The sequence below is a fragment of the Sebastes umbrosus genome, chromosome 6, assembly GCF_015220745.1.
Source record: "Sebastes umbrosus isolate fSebUmb1 chromosome 6, fSebUmb1.pri, whole genome shotgun sequence".
In the NCBI taxonomy this organism is placed as follows: Eukaryota; Metazoa; Chordata; class Actinopteri; order Perciformes; family Sebastidae; genus Sebastes; species Sebastes umbrosus.
In genome coordinates, this window is record NC_051274.1 from 3,177,734 (window position 1) to 3,203,761 (window position 26,028).

Below are 26,028 nucleotides of genomic sequence, written 5' to 3' on the forward strand. Positions count from 1 at the left end.
ATCTAGCGGTGCCGCCATTACTGCAGTGGCTAGTCGTAGTGATGTTAGTGTGTTAGTACTCTCTACCAACAGTATAATAAACAAAGATGAGTGTGAATCTAAAATATATTAAGTAAAATTGAAGGTTTTTACGAGGACACGGCTGCTGTCACTACGAGCAACCATGGCGCATTCGGCTGAGAGTCACCAGTTAACATGTGCGTTTGTACGTGTTCTGGTTTGTGATGCTGACCGAATGTTTACTTTGTGGTCATTAGGTTGCCCTCGTTAGAGCAACCAACGTTACTTTTCACTACAACGCCACAGTTAATCGATTGAGCTAGTTTATTCTGTGGGACCACCGCAGCCCCTCGACAGTGTCTTTAGCCCGCTAACGTTAGCTAATGTTAGCCAAGTAGTGTTTAACGTAGCTGACGTTACTTGTTTCACCATGTCAGGCGCAAATGAGAAATGCTCAGGTTCTTCCCGAAATCCTAGATATTGTTGTCAAAAGTAACGTTGCATAGAAAGTAATGGTAAAAGTAGAAAATTGTACACTTACTCAGGATAACTTGCATTCAAACGCGCGCATATTGAAGGAAGACGCCAACGCATTTCCCGGATTTGTGTGTAAGAGCAAAAGGCCAAAACAATGCAAACTAGAAGGGCACTCCTCCAGAGAGCAGACCTCCATTAAGGCTCCAAAATGTAATGGGTTCTTCCATGGCCAATGCAACGCCCTTCCACCAAGTTTCATGAAAATCGGACCAGTATTCTTTTCTGTAATTCAGACACAAACAAATCAACTGAACCAAAAACATAACCTCCTTGGCAGAGGTATCAAGACCCAGGTTGTACGAAACCAGAATTTCCCATCAACGAAGGGCAGATAAAGAATGACCACAGGACATTAAAGAACTATCTAACGTAACAGAACTATGTAACTCCGGCCACGAGTGACAATTGCAGGATAACAGTAAATGGAAAGATGTAGAGTACATGTAGCAAAAGTGGAAAAGGGGTCATAAAGTCAACAGCTATACTCAGTAAAATCAGTTAAACGGCAACAGCGATCTCAAATTTGGCTGAACATTAACCACCAAAGCTACTGGTCGTACCAGAGCAAGTAAGGTACTGTAGCAGTCAAACCCCCGAGTGTGTTGAAGTGAGCAAGGGGTGCCATATTCTGTTAGAGAATTCAACTTTCCATTTGCAAGAGGAAGAATGTGCTATTTCTTCTTTTAAAAGTCACACAGTGCTGCTTTAAGTCAGCACCAGAATGCTCACACTGGGAAAAGTAGCAGTGTCAGCATCCTATAGATGTCAGGAACCTGCTGCTTGATGCTTCCCTCCTGTTCGCAAAAAAAACATACCCCAAGCCTCAGACTTGTATTTAGTGATAACAACATGCTCCATATAACTCCAGTCCCTTTAAAAAAGGGGATAATCTGCGAGAAAAAAAACTTCTTTTGTGGCTGCACTCCTGAGTGCCAGATAAGACTCCCGAGTTGATTTGAATTGGACATGACGGCTTCTCAGAACGGTGGCCAATTCGCTTACCCCAATGAAAACCCACCATTCAAATCGAATGAGTCAAACGAGGCTTCGCACAAAAGCACCAATCCAACCGCCCACACTATTCTTAAAGTTAAAAGCTCTCTCAGTCTCTCGGCTCTTTCTCCTCTTGCGCTGCCTCCCGCTTTTCCTCCTTCCCATCTTTGCCTCTCTCTTCCTGCATCAGCCCCGACAACTCCATAATCTCAGCCCAAGTGACCTGTTCAGACCTTCTGTACCGGCGGAATTTATTGGAGGCACAAAGAGAATGAGAACCTGTCACTCTGCTTCCCTTGACCTCCTAACACCCTCTCTCTCTCTCTCTCTCACACACACACACACACACACACACATTCTGGCAGACATGCATGTATACTATGGCTGCCCTCTCTTAGTTGATTAGTTGACTAATTGGTCGTTTTGATCTTAGTTGACCAAGATTTCTTTAGTCGATTAGTCACTTTTTTATGCTTTTTAATGCCGAATGTCTTGTTTCCAAGAAACTTATGAGCACATCTCTGGTAAACACAAGATTTAAATTGGCGCTTTTGTGTGATTCTTCTGGAGAAACACTTTTACAGATCTGTCGATTAAATAAACTAATCAACCTTCCTTTTTCCTTACGGGACCCCTTTTCTATCATCGAGTAAACTGACGACCCCCTGACAAAGTGACATATTTTATGAATATTTCAAATTATATTCAATGCGTAACTGCGCAGTACAACTGTACAATTAACCCAAATAGTGAACGCAATAACTGGAGGAAGTTTGTGTAAAATGAGCGATCTGGATGAGTTTTGAGTGGCATTATTTCCTGTGAATATTGCATCAGAGATGAGTTTTCCTGTTTCCTGAACTTTTACTACAATTCTCTGTCTGTATTGTGTTATTTTTTTTTATTTTAACAATCATACATACTAAATGGGCTTCTCTTTTGTCAAATTCAGTGTTTTCTTCTCCCTGACGCATGGCCATTGTTCTATTGGCTCAGATGAGGCTGTTTAGCATTGAGGGAAGGCTCTGCCCTTATCCTGTTTATAGCTTAAATACTAATCCAAACTTAAAAAAATAACAATTTCATTTAGTTTTCTTCACAGAAATGAATGAGGTATAGGCCAACTGTGTATATATATATAGGACTCCCGAGCTGATTGGAGGATGTAAAAAACACTCTTAACATACCTCACACCACAGGAATATATGGAAAGATAATCTTTAAAACCATCAAAAAATCGGGGCTTTGCTGACGATCATCGGAAGGGGGAGAATCGGGCCCAAAATCGGCTTGATTTTTGTGTAATTTGTGCCCCGCATCAGTCAACTAAGAATGAGGACATCCCTAAAGGTCCAGACACATCAACCCGACATCAAAGAACTAGTGGCAACAAAGGCCGCCTGTTGAGTCGCCTCACGTCACCTTTGTCTTGGCCAAAACGTTGCACTCGAACACACCGCAAAGACTACAGCCGACAGGCCAACTGCCACGTACATTCTGCGCCTGTGTGAGGGATTCAACATGCTGAATTGGCTGGAAAAATTCCAACATGGGCAGACTAAAGCCGACGGTGCGGGACACACCGAAAAGGCTAGGCTGACGGACGCTCACAGACGGCCTCAAACTGATCGTCGGCTTGGTGTGTCAGGGCCTTTACATACACTATCCCGCATTCTAGTACCTTCACCTTCACAAACACACAAACCACAGCTTACAACTTGGCTGAACCTTCCATCCTGTGTTCCTTATATCCCTTGTTTCTTTGATCGTCTGCCCTTACATACACTTCCTATTGACAAAAGTCGTTTTGTGATGTGTGGGAGCTTTCAACAAGGATGTTACAATAGAAGCAAAGGTACATACTGCATACCTACAGATGACAACTAGTAAAGTGGTTGGCACACACTTGACCATGTGTGTTGCATTGCATTGCCTTAATTTCAACATACAATGCAACAAAAGATAAATTCTATTTCCGTTTGATAAAAGCACTGGCGGCCTACAGTTTAGGCTTTAAGGTCACCGGCATCAGTACCTGGCAGTTTTGTCAACATATGGAGTCGGGGTTGAGTCTGTGAGCTCCGGGCAAATCCACCAATGAAAAGAATGTCTTTAACCTTTGTGAATAACAGTTTTAAAAGTAGCAATGTGTGCCCTGCCACAGCACTTACCACCTTATTCACAGCAGTTACTATTTTCGCCCAAAAAGGTAATCAAAGAAATGGTGGATTCTACATGACCTGCACTAAAAATGTGAACTATTTAGATGTTATTGCAGGATGTGTGAATGGAGTTGAGTCTAAATTGTGTATCAGTTACTCACCCCGTGTTATCTTGAATTCTTGAAGAATTCTAAAAAAAAGTGAGTAAAACCTCGATGAATTCAAGTAAATGGAGGTCAGCTTTAACAACAGCAAAACTATTTAAAACACTTTGGCCACTACGGTCTCATGCTTTAGCTGCGAGTTCATGCAGTGTTTTAAATAGTAAGATTTTGGCGAAGTTTTGGGGAGTACTGAGCATACGACTGGATAAACCAGGCTTGGATTATACTGCACATGGAGGCATGAGAGAAAAAATCTGTCTTTTGAAAACTTGTTTTTTTCAAGAATTCAAGGTAACACAGGGTGAGTAATTGACATACAAATGGTAATTTTAAGGGAGAAGTATTCCTTTAAAGGACCAACACGCGTAGCCAAGCTAGCACTAACGCTAGCCAGGTAATCTGCGAGACACTACTACAATGCTATTTTATAGACCACGCTGTTGTATGGGTTTGACAAAATATTACTTTGTGAGTTTTTTTTTTAATTAATTATCTGATACTCAATCGATTAAAATATTTAAAAGCAATTAATCACGTGATTGTCCAATCCTCGCAAATAAATCCGTTCAAAATGTACCTTAAAGGGAGATTTGTCAAGTATTTAATACTCTTATCAACATGGGAGTGGGCAGATATGCTGCTTTATGCAAATGTATGTATTTATTTATTATTGGAAATCAATTAACAACTCAAAACAATGACAGATATTGTCCAGAAACCCTCACAGGTACTGCATTTAGCATAAAACAATATGCTCAAATCATAACATGGCAAACTGCAGCCCAACAGGCAACAACAGCTGTCAGTGTGTCAGTGTGCTGACTTGACTATGACTTGCCCCAAACTGCATGTGATTATCATAAAGTGGGCGTGTCTGTAAAGGGGAGACTCGTGGGTACCCATAGAACCATTCACATTACTGGAGGTTAATTTTAACATCATTTTGGCGTTATTTAGCCTTCTTTGCGACAAGCTAACATGACATGTTTGGTACCAATAGATTTCTCAGGTTTGTGTAGTTTCATATGGTGCTTGTTTCTTCACTCTAGCTTTAAAACTGAGCCCGCCACAACCTCCGAAACATCCAATAGCGGTCGGCCCCGACGGTGGCCCGTTGGATTTTTAAGTTAATTAAAAATCGCAAGTTACTTTAATGTGTTGAAGAAAGTAGTGACGTTAAAGGCAGTCGTGTTATGTGCTTCTTCATTGTTCAACATTTTACATTACAATAAAATACTGTAAGTTAGCAAGGCTACCGCGATGGACACCATGCACTTGCAGATTTCATCTTTTCAATCCAACTTCTTACTTAAAAATATCCAGTCTCCCAAGTTACACTCCACAAAGAGCTGACATGAGTTGACATTAAAATTGCCTTACTATTAGCATCAATTATACTGGGCTAATGAACATGCAGACGACGCAGGAATGAAAAAGCAGCTTCTGACTTCCGGATGTGATAAAAGAGAAAGTCTCAGTTCTGGTGGTGAGCATGTCGTTATCATCAGCAATACTATCATTAGCATCATCATTATTATTATGTTTTACTTTATTATTTTTTTTCTAGTGACTGCCTGCTGTTTTTGCCAGTGGTAATTATGGTGCTTCTGATGGCCTTAACCCTCCATCATTACAGCACTCGCACTACTTTCTCTCCCCGGATTTAATCTACTGCTGTACTCTGCTCACCTATTCACTCACTCACTCGCTCACTCGCTCGCTCACTCACTCACTCACTCGCTCACTCACTCACTCTCGCATCCCCCTGCTTCACTAAATGTTTCATATCTCATTCCTCTTTCAACATGATTCCCTCCCTCTCCAGATGCTTCCCCGCTGTACTCTCTGTCCTCTCTCTGTCCTTTATATCTCTTTATTTCCTCTCTGCCAGAGCTGAGCAGTCACCAAGCTTGTTATTAGTGCCAGGTCCGAGCCGGCACTGTAATCAGACCCCTGGAATTAGCAGTGGGCCCACACTGGCAGGCAGGCACGACGCTGACAAAACACTATAGTTATTATTGAGGCTGCTGCAATGTTGCAGCTTTGGCAGGAATCTGCTGCTCCCCTCAGAGCCCTGGATCTTGATGGGCTTTGCTAAAGAGAAGCAATGCGAGGTACAGCAGGAGTGTAGGCACCCACCAGGGGCCAGGGGATAAAACACACACTGGACGGCTACCAATGGGAGCAGTGAGTGGCACACTTTTTTGTTTGTGAGGGTGCAGGTGGTGCTTAAGCGCTGGGAGCGCAGCCATATTGGAAAGACAATAGGCTGGACATAATGGGGACGTGTTTTATTATTGGGGGATACAGATAGGAAGGAAAAGCCTGTTGTATTAGGACAGGGTGTAATAGAAATCCATTTACTTGACAATAACACGCGATTTAGTGTCACTCAGAGACTGTGTGATGAATTAACCATGCTAGTTTGCTGTCTCAAAGATCAAAACACACCAAGTCCTGTGTCTATTATTTCAAACCCACACATTCACCATGCTTTATGCAGTTTATTCACCTATACTTCACAGCTTTGAAATACAACTCTCAGAGCGGTTTAATGGAGAGTGTCAGTCTAGGGTCAGATTGCTTCCTGTTAATGCTGTAGATTCTGGGATTGATCTTTTCTGGATCAAAGGCACCGATTTGATCTCTCAAAAATGTTCAAACCCCAATATATACTAATGGTAACACTGCAAAAAAAAACACACGCTGACATAAAAAGAATCTTCAAAGAATGATATCAAGCTGTTTTTTTGCAGTGTGGTGATCTCATAAATACAGAACAGCAGCCTCTATTGTTTTCAAATTGTGAAAAAGTTCCAACTTTTGTTCATTTGAACTATTTATTTAACAATAAGGAAACGTTTTCTTATTTCGGTAACGTGCGGTCAAGCCAGCCGTCACTTTCATCTCCGTGTAGAGCATCCATATACTGACATTTATGTAAAATGCATAAGGGCATCTGATCGGGATGCCTCCTGGACGCCTCCCTTTGGAGGTTTTCTGGGCACGTCCAACTAGTAAGAGGCCCCGTGGTAGACCCAGAACACACTGGAGAGATTATACAGTATATCTCATCTGGCCTGGGAACGCCTCTTGGTCCCTCAAGAAGAGCTGGAAAACGTTACTGGGGAGAGGGACATCTGGAATTCCCTGCTAAGCCTGCTGTCCCCGGCCCCGGAGAAGCGGAAGAAAAGGGATGTATGGAAGTTATAGGAAATGCAATGTTAGCGGAGCTGCTGTATTAGCGGTGCTATTCTTCAATAAATACTGTGGAAAACCCTTGATTAGTTACTTTGCACTGAAACACATGTATAGCTCTCTAATGGGCCTTTCACACAGAATGTGGCAACCGCACCCCCGTGCTCTGAAACCCAGTGTTTTCCAATGGCTTGAGCGGTGCAACGACGGCTTTTTGCTGCGCCAAGCAAAGGCGCAGCACACTGTGATGTGCACTGGACCCAGTGGCGAGCGCAGTGCAAATCGCAATCTGTGAGAAGGACCAACAACAGTGGTTGGTTGGAAGGGTTTTTGTACTTACAGCAGGGCCCCTTGCGCAGAACCTTGATGCGTCTCTGTGTGTTGCACTGGGCTTTCTCCAGTTCGCACTCGTTGGAGTAGGTGGACGAATCCGAGCCGCAAACAGGCGCCACCAAGGATGGACAATCCGCTCTCTTGCAAACACACTCAGCCTTGGCCGGGTCCGTCTGGTCACGCTCACACACGGCGCCGAAGCCGCACAACATCCCTCTGCAGCCTGCCAGACAGGAAGAAAGAAAGGTGTTAGGATTGATACAAGAACATCTTATCAAATGAGCTTTCTGTTACAATTCCAGAAACTCAAAAGGTGTCTGACCACAAACCTGAATGCAAAGTTCACTTTTCATGAGTGAATGCAAAAGAAAGTTGAACACCAGACAGGCACGTCTGAGCTGATTCATCTCAATATCCGTCAGCCATTGGGGTCTTTGTGCAGAAATCTACACAGTTTAGCAACAAAAATGCATCAGGGATTTAACGTGATCCTGGCGTAAAGCAAACAGATGCTCTCAATTCATTCCGGGAGAATGTGTCCACCCATGCAGAGCGAGCGCAGTGTGTTGTTGGGCGTGCTGAGCCTATTGCAGGATTTGGAAAAGCTTCAATGTTGAGAATTTTTTAAAAAGTCAGCAACAACATTAAAATCAATCTACAGACAGCAGTCTTGTGGACAGTTTATGTTCATCCTCTGAAGAGACTTTGAAGCATCAATGATCCGCCGTCCGGGAAAACACGGAGGGACGGCAACACGGAGACAAACCAAGGTTAGCCAAACACTTCAAGGCTACACAACAACTCTTAAGACTTTGATCCTCACATTCCCGCCAACTCCTTTGCTTTGATCAAGTGAGAAACAGCAAACTGTAAACTTTGTCTACTGAATGCGCAAAGCAAACAAGGAGTACCTGTGTGCTTACACAGCATCAACTTAGAGAGTAATTCACCCGAGTTGTGGCAGCTACAGCTGCTGTGGCTCTGTGCCCACTTTTTGAGGGCTGTTGGGCAGCCAGCTGGCGTGACGTCCTTGCCTCAGCACTGGGGGGGCGTTAAAAGAGATGGTGAGCTCTCACAGGTACCAAACCTGATTGGAAATCAATGGACGAAAACATATAAAAATCCACTTTAAAAAAAGTCCTCATACCGGTGTCACTGCTGGGGATATACAGTACATGTCACACACTCTCAGACATGTGCACACACAGAGCTACTTCTTATCAGTTGCTCCCAGGCCAAGACTAAATGCAAGGCGGCATGTCCACTTGGACTCGCTGGCAGATGACTTTTGTGGTACTGGGAAGACAGAACGACAGTCTGATAGACACACACACACACACACACACACACACACACACATAAAACTCTTTGTGTGCAGCCTGGACAACTGGTCCAGCATCTGCCCAAGGCATCTCATTCTTTCTCTCTCCTCACACTGAAGCACAGTGTGTGAATGTGTGTGTGTTGTGTGTGTGTGTCTGTGTGTGTGTGTGTGTGCGTGTAGTGTGTGTGTGTGTGTGTGTGTGGAGTGACAGTCGGAGGAGGCTGTTTTTGACTTGCCACTGTTCCCTGTGGGAGAGCGCCTGACAGCTACCTGAGCTCATCTCTTTTGTACCAGGGGGAAAAAGAAGCGAGTGTGTGTGTGGTGTGTGTGTGTATGTGTGTGGTGTGTGTGTGTGTGTGTGTGTGAGAAGCTACCATGAATGCATCTGTATTCCTGACAGCGTATGGTGTGTCTGAGAGGTGTAGGCATTAGGTGTCTAACACACACCACCACCAGGTGCTAGCATGAAGGCCTTGTCATGGACTGGCCCACTGCTCTGCCATCACTTCACACCACGCGCCGCGTGTGTTTGTGCACTGCGGCGAGTGTCGGCACGCCGGCTCGGAGGCGAAGCCATGCGAGCGGGAGTGACAAGAGGTGGAATTCAATCGAACTGTGTCCAGACGTGTACAAGAGAGAGGGAGGGTGTGTGATAGTGACACAGGGAAATAAAAAAAAACACAAGAGACCGAGGTTGCGGGAGACCAACAACAATCTCTGTGGTTTAAATGTATCAGCTGTGTTTCTTTAACAATATAGGTAACACCAGTATATTCCAGTATTAGTCACAGAGGCTTGAGTATTGATGGTGCAACCGGTGCCCAGAAGTTGTCAGGGACCCAAAAACCACCTTCCACACTGAATCCATTATATGCACTTTCTGTTACGACATTGTAAACAAACCACGAAGGCTACCAATCACTGTGCGCTCGAGATCAGACTGGAGACGTAACCACTTATGTTTCCTTTGTTCTTTTTAAACAGAAAACACAAATTTAATATGTGATATTTACTGAAAATCAACATACAATATAGCCGAGAGCAGTAGGAAACTTTCAGCTCTCTCGCGATCTCCCTCCCAGCCATTACGGTCATTGTAATTAAATGGGAGGTATCATATAGATACACTCCTCATTTCAACTTCATCAATCAGCCGCTCCTGGTCTCATTGAGGCGATTTCAAGGCGAAGCGACAGGAATGAATATAAACAGCTGGTTGTCTGACAAACGTTCACCTCAAACGGAAGTGCCACGTCATGCTGCATCGCTCACGGCCAGGACATTCCAATATAAAAGGACATGGTTCTTAAGCAGTGTTGTTAATGACTTTGCGGAGCCACAAGACCTTGTAATTGTACGTCTCATATGTTGGGAAATGGGCACCTACTGAAATCTGTGTGCGTGATAACATTCGGACTGCTGAGTCCAGGGCAGGTTGGTAAATTAGCTTTGATAAATGTGGTGCTCCAGCTGCTGTCCGTGGTGCTGATCTAAGGCTGGTTTGCAGTATGGGAGTTGCAATGGTGAGCCTCTCCATGGTGCATAGCTATTGTCTGCTTTGCAATTGTCTGGAGGTGTTTGTTGTGTGTACGTGCATGTGTTGCGCACGGGGCCAGGGCCCGAGAAAAGAATTTGCACCGGGGCCAATCCCAATTATATCACGCAGCTAATTAGTCATAAAGTAAATAATATTGTTATTAAAATAACTCACAAAAAGTTACAGATTATAAACAGTGCAAGTGAATACACCACCTGGAGAGGAAAGATCCTGAATGCCCAGCAGTGGTTTGTAACCAGATCTCTTCCACCAATGTTTTGCTATAAGAGGAATCTCACTCTGGCCCTCGAGCTTAGCTGACTGACAAAAGACTGACACCAGAGCACGAGGGCTCTGTCAAAGTGAAGGTATCAAGTGCAGGCCTTGGAACTGAGTGTACAAACTGCTTACTTATGTACTAGGAGTTCTTTCCTGGGGGAAATCCCCCTGCTGCCGGAGAACAGATTACATTTGACAAGTTGCGAGTTCTTGGTTAGTCAATATGAACGGCGTTATCTACCACGGCTGAAAGCAACAGCACCACCACTAACAAAAACTTTGTCAACAACAAAATCGAACTGGCCCTGACCCAGTTTGATTGACAGGTGATCTTGAGGAGTGCAGACACAATAACAAAAACAACGAGGATCCTGTGTACATGTCCTGAAGACAGATAGGCTTTACTTTAAAAGACACATTATATTATATGCTCAAGCTAACATGTTGGCAAGAAAATTCTACATGTGTTTAGACGGATTACTTCAAAAACCCAGGTGTGGAGTGCAAGCGGTGTTCTGTAATGCAGGAGTCAACACTTTCTAGGCTCTATTAACGAATCTGATGTACAAATTTATCGGGCTTAATGATTCTCAGAACGCCATTATCACGCTGCTGTCAATCCTTGTTTTAGTGTTACATGATTAGGCTACCAGTCACCCTGTGGATGGTTTGTTTCTATTTCAATATTGTTGTTGGCGTTGTATGGTTTTCTAACGGACTTCAAGTCTGTCAATGAAGATTACTAACAACAAATGTGTTAAAGGTCCATATTGTAAAAAGTGTGATTTTCAGGTCTTTTACATTATAAGCAGGTTTAAGTGCCATGTAAATACTGTTAACTATCAAACACTCAATATACGGAGAAATACACGCAGCCCGTGTTCAGAAATTGCTGTTAGGATTCTGTTCCATTTGTGATGTCACAAATATACAATATTTAGACCATTGCACAGTTTTAAACGTAAACCATTCTAAATGTGTCCCAGTTTATTTCCTGTTGCAGTGTATGTAAATAACATCAGCTGACAGGAAGTAAACATGGACCCAAACTGTTGCCTAGCAACGCAATTCCATTGCAATTCATTTGAAATTCACTAAAACGGAGCATTTCAGACAGAGGGTAATACAGGTATATTCAGGGAGACAGTATGAGGGAAATAAGTTTTTTTTTAACATTGCAGCATGTAAACATGTCTAGTAGAAACACAAAATACAAGTATGAACCTGAAAATGAGCACGATATGGACCTTAAAATGTAACATAATATTCAGGACGTCAATGTAAAGCTTTTTCCCACAGGTAGCGTTCTATATAACTCTGGTGTTGTGTCTCTTACGATTATAATAAACAGATACGTATTTACACATTTAAACAGCTAGCACTAGCCTACATAAGGAGATTCTGGCTTTGTTGCCATTGTTACACACACACATGTATTTACATGTGGTGGGATTCATGGCTCGTTGATTTTAGAATGGAGGCATTAGGCAGCATAGTCGCTATTGTCGCTATGGTCAACGGAACAAGCTAGGAAACAGCTAGCTAGCATAAATGCTAATAAAAGTGACTCTGACTCTGGACCTTCTCCTGTTCATTTCTTTACCTCTTTGACTGTATTAAACAATGAATGAGATGTCCAAACATGGTGGCTCGCTCGTTCCAATGACAGCTGCTTGCCATGCGCACACCATACACCAAAACGTTTACCCCACTCTCCCTTTCCAGCTGCTACGTACCGCACTAGCAATAGCATTAGCATGTTTTCTCACGCTCACATATAAATAACACAAACATGGTGGTGGCTATTCAATCTTTTCAGTAGATGGAGTGGACAAAATATTGGAAATACCTCTCAGTATGTAGCCTAACAGTGTAAGCTTCATGAAGGTAGGATTCATTGCAGGTCCAAGACGCCATTACTTTTCCCTAGTTGTAGGCCTAGCTCAGGGGTCAGCAGCCTTTACTATCAAAAGTAATACAAAAATAAAAATAAAATCTGTCTGGAGCCGCAAAACATGTGAGCATTGTGATGAAGGTAACACAGTTTATAGTCTAAGTATATAGCATATAAGTCTAATGCAGTGAGGGCCCAGTGCAAATGTACTACGGAGTATTAGGGGCCAATGAGGGAAAAAACATCTGAGATTTCCAGAATAAAGTCATAACTTTACGAGAAAAAAGTCGTAATATTACGAGAATAAAGTCATAACTTTACGAGAAAAAAAGTCGTAATATTACGAGAATAAAGTCATAACTTAACGAGAAAAATAAATAACACATACAATTGTACTTTTTAATATTGTGACTTTATTCTCGTAATAGTCTGACTTTATTCTCGAAATCTCAGACCTTTTTTTCCTCAATGTGGCCCTATACTACTTCCGTTGTACCGTTATTACCATAGACCTACAACAATGATAGATACAAATTTAAATGTAAACAAAAAACAGTTATTCTTTCCATTTTAAAAATCCACAGGGAGCCACTGGAGAGGAGCTATAGAGACGCATTGTGGCTCCAGAGCCGCAGGTTGCTGACCCCTGGCATAGGCCTACCTAATAAAATGTCAACTGAGTGTTTGTCAGACCTAATGGTTCAAGTTTCAGTATACAAGTACCAGTATTTTCATTCCCCGAATATTGTTAGTCTTAGTTTACAGCCATTGCTTTGTGATAATGCTCACGGCCAGAAGTTTTCTAGGTCCCAGTGCCAGGGGCGTCACATGGTCTGCAAATGCCATAGCACCAAGATCCAGGCCATCTTCCTCAGGGCTGGATTTCACCTCCGTTGGTTGATGGCTAGCATCTAGCCTCCTACACAGTCTTACATTTTCGACAATCCCCAATGAACCAATAAGATCAGGGATGCTATATGGGGATTAGCATTTACTGGACTAAGTAGTGATTGTCCTTTAAATGATCACAATTAAAGAAGGGCTCCAGCATTGATTGAGACAAATTGGAGTTTTAGTTTGCGTTTGTATTATTTTGATAGCTGTCTACATTTTGAAAGGTATTCTGAGATGTACATATAAGACAGTTCACATTCCACTTTGCTCTGAGGTAGGCACATTACAGTACCATCCATACATAACTTTATCCATAATCATCAACAATACAAAAAAAAACAATTTCTTGGCTCTACATAATATATAAAAATGAAAGATTTACCACATCTAATGCGAGAATGCCAAAGTCCATATAGATGTTTCAAATAACAGATGTGCTTATAATGAGAACAACTATGCTGCGCCACTGGGACTAATAGGCATGACCTTTGGAGATTATTTTCTCTTCACTTGAGTGGTCAAAAGAAGTGTGGATTTTAAATGTGTATTATTGTGGTATGCGTGTCGTGAGTGCGTAGGCATCAGAGTCGGCTCTGCTGGTGTGTCCATGCAAGAAAGTAGCTTCCAGCTGAGCTGGAGATGATGATTGTAAAAAAACAAACAAAAAAAACAACATAAATGCCTTTTTTGATATGGAGAGGTTGGACTGCACGGCCTTGTCTTAGACTGTGCTCACTAGTGACGGCTGCTGTACATTATCTCAACAGTGAGAAAGTAATACTATATTTTAACAGTTTTATTCTTTGGTTTTCTTAAAACTGTAGAAATACAACAAGAGAAAACGTTATATCCCAAGGTTATAAAATCTAACCCTACATACCCGGCTCCATCTGTCAGACTTGTTAGAGATGCACCTTTTCAAGTACTTCAGAAGTATCTAAAAAAAACAGCATGAAAGAAAGCTTTGCAATTCTTTGTGCAAATGTCTTTTTGAGTGCAAGGAGTGTGTGTGTATATATATGTGTGTGTGCATGTCCGCCGGTCCATGTACGTGTGTAGGGTAATCTCTCTCCACCCCAGCAGTGTTAAAAGCTTCACTTCCATGCTGTTTTTTTTTTCTCGTTGCGGGCGTAGGAAGAAAATCCCATTGGGGAGAGAAAAGACAGCATGTCCAGTTGCGCTTGTCAAGGCAAACGTCTTGCAGGTAACACTTCATCCCGCGTCTTGGACGGCGCATCCATTAAATATGACATGGTGTCGGAGGCTAAAGAATGCCTCTCAATGCGTCAGTGGGTATGAAAGGAGATGGATCGCGGTTGTTGTGATTAAGTCACGGTGAAAAAATGTCAAGGCTTTACGAGTAGAAAGAAAGTCTGGCATAGTTCTCTGTTGCCACATTTCAGGGTCATTTCTTTCGTGGATCAAACACGTGTCATTGTACGAAATACTACATTCTTTTTTTTGACCATTTTACAACAGTGCAGACACGTGGACTCAACACAGTGTGCATTCAAATTCAATCCCAGTTTAAACCTGCCAGTAGGCAGAATATTTTTGGCATCATTGGGCAAAAATGCCATAATAACCTTTCAGCATATTTGAATTAAGTGTTCGGAGAGAAAACTAGACTTCTGCACCTCCTCATGGCTCTGTTTAAGGCTTTATAAAAAACCTATTGGCTGTGCTCCGGCTGGTGGGCGGGTGCTTGCTATTTCCTCAAATGATCTCAACATGGCTGCCGGGTCACAAACTTTCTCATTTTACAGCTAAAACAGTACACTACAAGATGTTTTTGAAAACATTTTATGCCTGAACTAGACATTATAGTAACAGAATATTGATTCAATATTCATCAAAGCTGCCTAGTTTGACCGTTTGATCAGAGTTGCGAGTGATTGACAGCTGCTCAGAGACGGCAAAGCTCCAGCTTGGCTCTGATTGGTTGCTTTCCTCCGGTCTGGCGAAGTCTGCAGATGCCTTAGGAGCACCGGAGGACACAGAGAGACACAGGAGGCCACAGAAGCACATATAATCAGATTACTGTCTCATGCACTACTGTCAGGATATAGTGACCGTATTTATAAAAAATAACCTTTTTTAATCCTATTTGCTCCATTTCTACCCACTGCTGCTTTAAGGCATAGGCCATATAGGTGGTCGCCTAGGGCACCACCTTCTGGGGCGCGCTGGTCACCCTCTTAAAAAAAATTAAATAATAAAATAAAAATAAAAAAAGCCGTAGGCTCCCTTCTTCATTTTCTGCACTGAGGAAAGAAAGAACGAAGAAAAAGAAAAAAACACACTTTTCACCCCTGTAACTCTCTTTCTCATCTGCCCGGCCGCACTTATTTGTTATTAAAAGCGTCAATTTAGTGAAACTGACAAAAACACTTTTAAGCCAACAATACCATGGACCAATTATTTATTTATATTATAATAAATACAGTTATTAATGAAAATAAAAATCTGGATTTTTGTATTAAAACCATTGTGATGTCTGATGTGTGCTGCGGTTTACAGGGCTAGCTTTAGGGTTTCTGGGGGTTGAACCCTAACCCTAGAGCGGCGAGGGAGGTGGATGGGTAATTGATTTCCAATAATAAATATATGCATACATTTGCACAAAGCAAGCATATTTGCCCACTCCCATGTTGATAAGAGTATTAATATTTGACAAATCTCCCTTTGAGGTACATTTTGAACAGATACAAAAAATTTGATTAATTTGCAATTAATTGCAATAACTACGGTCAATCATGCGATTAATTGGGATTAAATATTTAAATCGATTGGACAGCCCTAATTTCGTTATATAATATGTTATCTGTGCAACAATTTGTGCTACTTGCCTGTTTTCAACACAGATTCAGACGGACAGATTTCAATAAATATGGCCCCAAAACCAGTAGTTCCTATTACTTTGAGAATGTTTCTACTCGGTTGCAGAAAATGTCCCCACAGCCCGTGTTTGTGGTGAAATGCTCTATCAGTTTCATTGTTTGCTGCCTTGTTGCATTTACCTCAAATAAAGTGAAAAGGGGAGAAATGGACTGTCGCGGCAAGCATGAGCGCATTCAGACCCAATAAGGCTTGACAGAATCGCCTTGACAAACTCAAAATGGCTACTTTAGAGAAGGAAGACTATTCTCTGCGGGGGAGAGGGGGTTACCTGTGGATGTTTCAGAATTATTTCACAGCAGCCCGATGTGCTTCAGCTGGACGGGAAAAAGGAAGGGGAAAAAGCGGAATAGGAAAGGTTCGCATGAATAATTAAACATTCCCTGAAACTTTACCTACGGGTGACGAGAAATAGCGGCTGAATTACTGCGAACGGCCGGGGCAGCGGCGCACAATGGCAAACGTGTTGAATAACCCGTTCAGGTGAAGCCAATTGTGCGGCGATACGATTAAGATCTGCACACGGGCGGCTTCAACATTGACTAATGACCTACTGACTGTCAGGAAATCGGGAAACCGAAGTTGATGGAGGGAGACACAGCCTCGGTGGCATCGGAGCGACATCGCAATTAATGTTGAAATGAGTCTAAATTCATTACGCTCTAGCACTCCTGAGGGACATCTTCCACTTACTTCCTAAATAAAGGGAGCCTTTCTTTTCAGCTGACGCTAAGTAATACAGATGTGCTCCTCGGCCCGGCCGGCTTTTAAACAGTCCTCTCCTCTCTCCTTTCTCTCTATAAGAGGGTTTAGGACCTCTCTATCAATGTAGCTGAGCCAGAAGGCCTCGCGATGAGGGGACAGGTTGCTATGGGAACAGTGATGCAACTGGCACAGAGATGCTTGCCTATCAGGTCGGGAGTGGAAACTTCCCGTCATACCACACAGGTGATTTATATATATATATATTACACACGCACACACACGTGCAACTTCTGTATGAATCCACCTGCTCCCATATTAAGCTGGATTTTCTAAAGCCTGAAAACAGAGCCAAGAGGAGGTGCAGAAGTCTAGTTTTCTCTCAGAACACTTGGATTAAAATATGCTAAAAGGTTATTATGGAATTTTTGCCCAATGATGTCAAAAACATTCTGCCCACCATCGCTTTAATGTTAGGTTTTTATTCTCTGTGATTGTTCAGTTCTCTCCATCACTTTTCCCGCCGCTAAATGCTTTGGGGTGAGAATGTAATTTTGAAAATCTAATTCTCTCACAACGGCAGCACTGAGGCCATACTGTAGGTGTGAAGAGCAGCCATATATCGGTGCCGTATTGATTAACAGTTGCAGAGAAGTTCCCATCCTCGCCCGTCGATATGATTATTTACAGCAAAGAGCCAAGAGTCCAGAAGTCATGTATTCTGCCATTGCAAAAAAATTAAGAAATAAACGCAACGGTGGGCAAGCAGTTATACCAAGTAAAGTATCTGAAGGGAAAACGCAACCCTACAAGTCTCCTATTGATCTCTGGTTAGTGGTCCTCGGGGGACCAATGCAGTCAATTATTGATCCCACTGCAATCATACACCACCCAGCGTGAAATAAAGAAAACATCTGCTCACAAAGGAACACCCCACCTTACCAGCTCAATACGAGAAAATCGCTTCTTTAAACCAAGTTAAGTGAAAGGAAAAAGAATGGAGACTCCTTCAAAGGATTTTCAGAAGAAAACAACTTTTCTCTTGTCCTGCTTTTTCAACCGCGCTGTTCTTATCAGGGCGACGGCAGAATGAACAAATTGACGAAAACAAACTGTAAAGAGCTATTCGTTTATTTCCTCTGCGCCTTTAGCTGCAGCTTGAAGACGGAGGGTTTTGGGAGTCTGCCTGCCTTTGTGTGTGTGTGTGTGTGGAGGCTGGTACAGTATTTTCTCATTCCCTCACATAACGGGGGCAATCCAATTTCCCTCTCCTCCTGCCTCCTGAATGTAACATATGCGCTCGTGCAGCTGAGCGCCTGCACGGGCCCTGACCCTGGCTGACACGCGGGACGAACTTATTTACCAAACGGCAGCTTCTTCTCCTCGCCCGTGCACAGTCCAGGCTTGCATGAGTTTGTGCCTTTCCAGAGAATGAGAGATAAAGTTGGAGACAGAGAGTGTCAAGATGGGGGGAGGGAGGCACTGGAAGAGCTTTTATTCAAATAAATACTGTATAAGAGAAAGAATAAAAGGTGAGGGGAGGTTAAAGCGAAATACGAGAGGCAGAGTGAAAGTAGCTACGATTCAAATCCCTCCCAGTTTCTACACTTACATTCCAGTAAGTCAAAGAAAATCCTCACCAGCTGCAAATACTCTGAAACGTGTGGCATAAGTGACGCAGAAGCAATATCCTTGAGGAAACAAAAAGGAAAAAAAGAAAGCACCAAATGTGCCCACCATGTCACTGTTTACTTCAAAACAGTATGGCTAGTTCAATATCCTTATTTACATCCCTGTATCAAATCAATAGGTCCTAATTTAAATATATGGCGGCTCAGCCATCAGCCTTTAGATCTTTATAGCTTCCCTGGGACTCTGTTGCTCAGTCACCTCAGCTCCTACTGCTGCTCTGAGAGTTTGTCATTGCTATTTCTAGACTCCCTCGGCTTTGGTTACTTTTTTTTTTAATTTTAATGAAGTCCCACTGGCATTAAGTGTAAATAAAAAAAAAACATACCAAAAGCTACAGTGAGCTCCACACAAATATGTATTCTGCAGGTTTTTTTTTTTGTTGTTTTTTGGGCTAGTTCAGTTTCGTTGTAAGTAAGCCAGCAGTTTTACAACTACAGGAAATAATTGAGGTGAAATAGTTAAAGCTGTACAGTGTGGTTCGAGAACAATAGCTCAATATATATTTAATTTTGCGTAGGGAGGAGGTCAGGGTGGTTGGATGGGTCAATAAAACTTTAGACTTTAACATGGACGACTACTGCTGTTCATTTTCTGTTTCCAACTGACAGTCAAATAGTTTTTTAAAGCCTGACCATGATTAATCCTTTAACCTTAATCCCGTGTTTATTATTTCAATGACAAGGATTACCCCAAACTTAATAACCACTTGTTTAACCCAAACCAGGGTCTTTACCTAAACCTAACCAAGTCGTTTTTTGTGCCAAGCAAAACCAACCACAGCTTAAAGGGTAATAGGTGTTCTTCAGAATATACCCTATTTTCCCATGTTTTTGTGTCTAACTGACTAATAGGGACAACAATTTCTGAAATTGGTCCAGTATTGAGGGAGAGTGCTGTAGATGGCAGCCGCTCACTAGGCTGCCATGTAATCCTATTGGGGCAACCTGGCACCGTCATTTACGTCCACTAAAATTGCTTGTTTTTGCCATGAAAGGCTCTGATTGTTATTGTAAGTGTCTGACATTATGGAAAGAGTCTTGTTTTATTTCTCTGTAGGATCCTTTTTCCATAATGTAATGACACTTACAATAACAATCTGAGCCTGTCAGTGGCAAAAACAAGAACTTTAGTTGACGTAACGGTTGACGCTGTTTTATTTGCCCTCGCAGCAACATTTCACAGTTGCTGGTTACAGCGTTATCCCTCAATACTGGAGCAGTTTCAGAGAGAGTTGTTCCCATTAGTTATTAAGACACAATAAACATGGGAAAATAGGGTCCAGGTTGAAAAAGTTACCCCTTAATAAAGTACTTATTTTACCCCAGACCATGATCTTACCCTAAACCTAACCAAGTTGTTTTTTGTGGCCTAAACCCAACCAACGTTTAACTCTAGCATCATAAAACTGATTTCATATTTCAAACATTGATTTGGAACAATGTTAGAAGGCAAAGACAAATGGTGCTGTGAATGAGTATTTAGATTAGACCCTGGTGGGCAGGTTGGCACCTTGTCTGGCAGCCTCTGCCATCAGTGTATGAATGTGTGTGTGAATGAGTGAATGCTGACATGTAGAGCAATTTGAGTGGTCGGAAGACTAGAAAGGCACTAAATGCAAGTCCATTTACCATTTACAATCAACTTTGCATGCATTGGCACCCACCCTCTACATTTTATTTTTCATTTTTTGGCATTCGAACAATACAATCAAATGCATATTTCACACCTACTTGAGTGTGAGAAGTAACTCCAAAACCCTGGAGCAGATCCCTTTTGCACACTTTGTGTGGCCATATGAGAACACGGAGACTGCCAAAGCAATTAAATTGAGACCTTGTTGAGAGAGGTTTCAAAAACTATATTTCAGAACCAACCCCCAGAGCTGTGTCTGGAGTGGAAGCATGATCAGCCAGCGATAATATATCGTGTTCATAATGGGGTTATGCACACTGTGATTTATTGGTAATCTATTGACCCCTGTTAATTTAGCCAGGAGGACGTGTTCTCCTACACCGAGTGTGGGATCAATAAAGGTCTCAAGAAGGGTTATGTATTAGTTATGGTTCACTTCAAATTCTGCAGTGCAATAAACCAACAGCCAACTGCTTTTCTCCTCATGCAGACCACTGCAAATACAATGTGGGTGTTGAAATATCTTGACATTCATCATCATCCACATTCTCAAATTATTAGTAGCCGCATCTTTCAAAACGCTCACTTCGTCTTCCACCCTTTTCTCTTTTATTCATGCTATAGCAGGTGCTGCGTCTTCATAAATCAGGCCTGAAATATGACAGCTCTTGACAGCTTGGAACATCTGCCTAATCACGCTTGTTATGGGAGAAAAATACATGAAGGGTATGTGAGAAAAAAACACTGGTTGTTTGTCTTTATCAGGCAGGGACAGGGAGCAGGGAAAGAGGTAGGACGGCACAATTATCAAATATTAATCACGATCGTGATTTGGCTTCCCACAATTAAATGAAGATGATCGGCTGCAATACTGATGTTTAAAATGCGTGCTCCTCTCACAGACCTCCACTGCATATCAAATGAAGCGCTTCCTAAACTATCAGCCAGCCAGCAGGGGGGCGATCGAGATGTTTTGGTTTCACTTTTTGGGAGCTGTCATGCCGCAGAGTAGAAGAGTAATGAAAGAGATCAGACCAGCAAAATGAAAAAAATGCACTGAAGTCAAGTGACGAAGAACCTTATTTTAAAGGTATAATGTGCAAGAATTAAAATAATCCCTCTCAATCATCACTTATGCCCCACTAGAAGTGTGTGGCGGTGTCTGTTTCTGCAGAGACCCTGCAGCCCTCTGCCTGTATATTCTCTTATTTTGTTTTACCTGGGACGCTTCTGGGCGTCTGCAAACAGCAATATCAGCGCACTGGATGTGCAGCCCATTCAGGCGGTCAAATGTCGCTGCTCTGTCACGCCCCTCGGCTTCACACACATACAAAACGGCCGTATTTCACGGATGAGAATGGGTTGTGTTATGTGCATGTGCCCAGTGAGCCCCCTGATCCTCTCTGTACTGTGAGTGCAGCTATGATCTGTGTGGTGTCTGTATGTGTGACGAGAGCAGCGCTGAGCCACAGCCAACGGACAGGAAGCCAGCATTTATTCAAAATCTGGCAACTCGGCCTCTTCCCACAGAGTTATGCGTAGGTGTGCAGAGTTAGTTCTTTGTTTATTTGAAGTTTAGAACGTATACTGCCAGGAAACAATCAGGGAAATAACGTTTCATTTCTCACATGTTCTCACTAACGCCGCTCCCTCTCTTCAGTCACTCTATAGCTCACTCGACCATCGCTGTAAATATGAAAGTGCAATAACAATATTTTGTCCTAAAATCAATGAAACAATTGTGATAAATTAATCATGATTAGCATTTTTGGCCATAATCGTGCAGCCCTAGAAAGAGGACAGGGAGGAAGGTTGACAGAAAGACGTAGTGATCGTAGAGACGTAGCCTTGCTATTCTAATGAGTCACACAGGAATGGAACCCAGCTGTGTGTTGGCAAAGAAACAAACTTTTTAGATCCGCGGTATTCCTCTTGTTCCAGTTCCCTCTCCAAGCTTCCCTCCGCCCCAATCTTATCAATAATGGAGGCGTTTGGTGACAGAGCCCTATTCTGTCACCTCACATCTCCTCCACAAACTCAGCAGCAGGCAGCCAGAGATGCTCCTCGAGAACAGATTACCACTGGTCTGCAATATACATGAAGAAAACCAGCACGGCTGCTAAGCGCGCTCCTGAATTCAATTATTCAGCTAAGCCAGTATTATGAGGAAAAGGAGCCCTCTTTTGTTCACAACTCAGAGCTCGTCGTCTGAGCTCACGTCACCTCCCAGAGACCTGTGATGGACCCCAAATACAAAGACTTGGTTTTCATAACACACACGATTCTTAATTGCAAAGTAGGCATTGTGTGGGAGTGTGAGGGACGATTTTCTCACAAAGAACAACGTCCACACAGGCATGCAGAGAACGCATCGCAAGGACACGCACATGCTGAGACATGTAATCTCGCACACACGTAGCAGGCATCACACCGAAGTGCCAAAGCTAACGTCCATCTCAGCTTCTCCACGCCTTGCGTTTTCACGCTTTCCACTTTCCTTCACTCCATCTCTCATCACCATTATCAAATGTTTCATCAGCGTTGCATTTCCTCTAACTTCATACATTAAAAAGGAGTGTCGGTGTGAGTGAGGAGGAGGAGGAGTAGCAGAAGGGTGAAGCTTGCCTCTCTGTCACTGTTACCACAGCGTGGGGTTTCAGGCACATTTTCTCTGCTTCATTTCCACTACACACCACTCCAGTTTCCGAGAGAAAACTAGGCAGCGGTGCCAACTTTGCACAGAGCCAGTCGGTTTCACCTCGTAGCCAAAGCCCCGTACCCGATTAGGAGAGATAGCAGCCTATCCCGGAGGTTATCAGCCAAAAAAGTTAGCAAGTTTTTAATGATGTGGAAGTTGTTTTCACCCAGGATGTGCCTCTTACAAGAGGTCAAATCTACATCTACCCAATAGGCAACCTGTGGGACTGAAACGTGAAGCCAATGCGGAAGTGCCTTAAACCTGCATTCTTTTTAACAGCCAGCAGGGGGCGACTCCTCTGGTTGCAAAAAGAAGTCATATTGTATAGAAGTCTATGAGAAAATGAGCCTACTTCTCACTTGATTTATTACCTCAGTAAATATTGTAAACATGAGTTTATGGTCTCAATCACTAGTTTCAAGTCTTCTTCAATACAGCATGATGTTCATTTAGTAAATTATGGTCCCATTAGAGTCAGATAGACCACAAAGCAGGGGATGTTTTAGGGCGTGGCCACTTTGTGATTGACAGGTCGCTATCACGGCGTTGTTAGGTCTGGGAGTTGTCCATGTTTTCATCCTCGAACTTTTAAAGCTGAATTCATACCAGGCAGCAAAGTGCAAGCTCCCCGCAATAATTACATTTTATTATGGCCCGGAAAGCGTTTTCATGTGTTTCAGGCGGGAAGAGATTCTTTGTAACAGAGGTCAACATGTCACAGGAGTCACAGGATCTGTTTACTGATCGACTGCAGGTCCTCTCTGGCTGCACTTCACTGTTTCATGATGTATAATTATATGAGGCTGCCTCACACAAACACTGGGACCTTATTTCTCAGAGCAAACACTTCATCTGTTGTGAAGTCTGACTGAGTTATAGAAGTGGGATTTTCTTTATCCAGTATCCAGCTTTTTTCCACATCCAGTTAGTCAGCTCTATGTGGACGTTAACCATCATAACTGCATCTATAGCTCTGGGATCCGGACTATCCCGACATTGGAAGTTATGAACAACGGAATCTGCCAAAATAAAAAATAAATGAATAAATAAATAAATGTCATTAAATTTAGAAAATTAATATTAAAAATAAATGTAGCCATTAAATAACTGATAAAATGTGACATAAATAGATTTTTCTGTTTCAATTTGCTTCTTTATTCATTTATCTTTGTATTACTTTCCCTACTTATTTACTTGTCTGTTTAATTTTCCCTTTTATTTATTTATGTATTTATTTTAATTATTTTTTATATTTATTTAATTATTTTTGCATTTATTTGTTTTTTATTAATTAATTTATTTTTGCATTTATTTTTTTTCTATTTCTTTTGAAATGCATGTATTTATTTTTGTATTTTTCAATCAATTATGGATGATGAGGTGCAGCCCAGAATCCCAACGACCACATTGAACGTCCCCCAAATAGTGCCAAAGAGCCAGAGAAAGAAGTGTATAAGAGCTCTGTTCTGCATTCATGTGTTGGAGACTGTATTTGAAAGTGATATTCATGTCAGCGTTCCGATGGTAAACACTACTTGCAGGGCTGATTACTTTATTTCCCTGAACACTAGCACTGATAATAAGTAGGAAATTATGTTTTTCATTTCAAATTTAACAAAAATTAACCATGTTTTAGCACAACATATTTTGTGATATTTGTGATATTTTGATTGCAGTTCCATAAAATGCTCAACTGCAGAATTTTTCTCTCATACTAGACAATCCAATATGCTGCAAATATGAGCTCAAACTTCTTACTGAGTGCTAGTTGAAGGGTTTGGCATTCAACGACTTGAAACATGTGACCACTTCAAGTCCCTCCTTTGAATCGTCAAATCATCCTGCCAGTTATTCCCATACGACCAGAATGCGATGTTACTGGTTGCTCTTGCCGGAGGGGACTCGAGCCACCGGCAGTTTCCTTTAAAGTAAAGAGCTGGAGAGGAAACTGGGCCTCCATGTTGGCTCCCACTATGGAGAGGAGAGGGTGCTCCGCTTTTTCTCCAGGATTTCTGGAGAGAGCCCAAGTCGTGGCAGATGCAGCAGGATGAGACTCAGAGACAACCTGGGGAGAGCTTGGAAGGCGAGCCAGGAAGCGGCAGCTCTCAAGTGCTGAGCTGGTCTGCACTGGATAAAAGGGAGGCGGCCTCCTCCATATGCTCCTCATCGCTATGCCTAATCACAACGAGGTGCCCATGGACTCGTTGCCGTAGCCACCGCAGAGATTTCAGGATAGTTGGAGAAGAAATTAGCAATTTCGCAGGCCAAAGCGTGTTGAATTGTGTTTAAAGCAGGAATGGAGCCAACTAGCCTTTTGCCAGTCGGTATTAGTGCCACCATATGGGGGAAAGAAAGTGAAAATAGGACAGGGGATCCTTCTTGATGTCTCCATTTAGAAGTGAATTTGAGATCCTGGAGGCAAAGGGCATTATCTTCCCCCTAAAGCTTATAGATTAATATTGATGTGCCCGGCTGAAAAGCTCCTGCAGGAAATATCGAGCGCAGAGCTTCTCCCCATCACGAGGAGTTGATGAAAGCGGCTCCTCCTGGGAGACGCCTGGGCCGGCTGAGCCGCGGGTACCCTAGTTTTGCACCCGTCCATAATGAACCCTGTGGGCCTCCTAGCTGCTCACGGGGGTACCCCCCTCTATAGTTGCTCTCCTGCCCAGACAAAGCACTCCGTCACCTCCATCACCTCCATCACCTCCCCCTCTCCTCCCTCCAGTCTCTGATCAATAGCCCTGACCTGTCGATCAATACGGCCATATATCACTTCATTTTCTTTTTCTCCTCCCTCCCTCTCTCGCTGGCGTCCCTCCCAGTGAACCATGGGAAAATAAAAAGGACGGGCCGAGCGGTGTCATTGTAAAAAGTGACCTCCTCCTCCTCTTTCTCTGCTTGTGCACCAGTCCAAAGAGAGAGTAAAGAGGCAAATAGAGCCTATTAGAGGGTGTCTGTAATGCACAAGCTCAGTTTAAATTCTGCTGTCACCATCACTGTCCCACACACACACACACACACACACCCTCACACACACTTCTTCTACACACTTTTTACAACAGCCTCTCTCCGTTAATAGCCCCGAAAGGTG

The 26,028-nt window shown here is 42.7% G+C and overlaps 1 protein-coding gene across 1 annotated transcript in view; it reads right to left on the minus strand.

Moving 5' to 3' along the window:
* agrn (agrin) overlaps positions 1 to 26,028 on the minus strand; it is a 362,262-nt gene that overhangs the window by 150,274 nt on the left and 185,960 nt on the right. Inside the window, 1 exon segment of the mRNA XM_037773939.1 lies at positions 7,395 to 7,610. Within this exon segment, the coding sequence (XP_037629867.1) occupies positions 7,395 to 7,610 (216 nt within the window).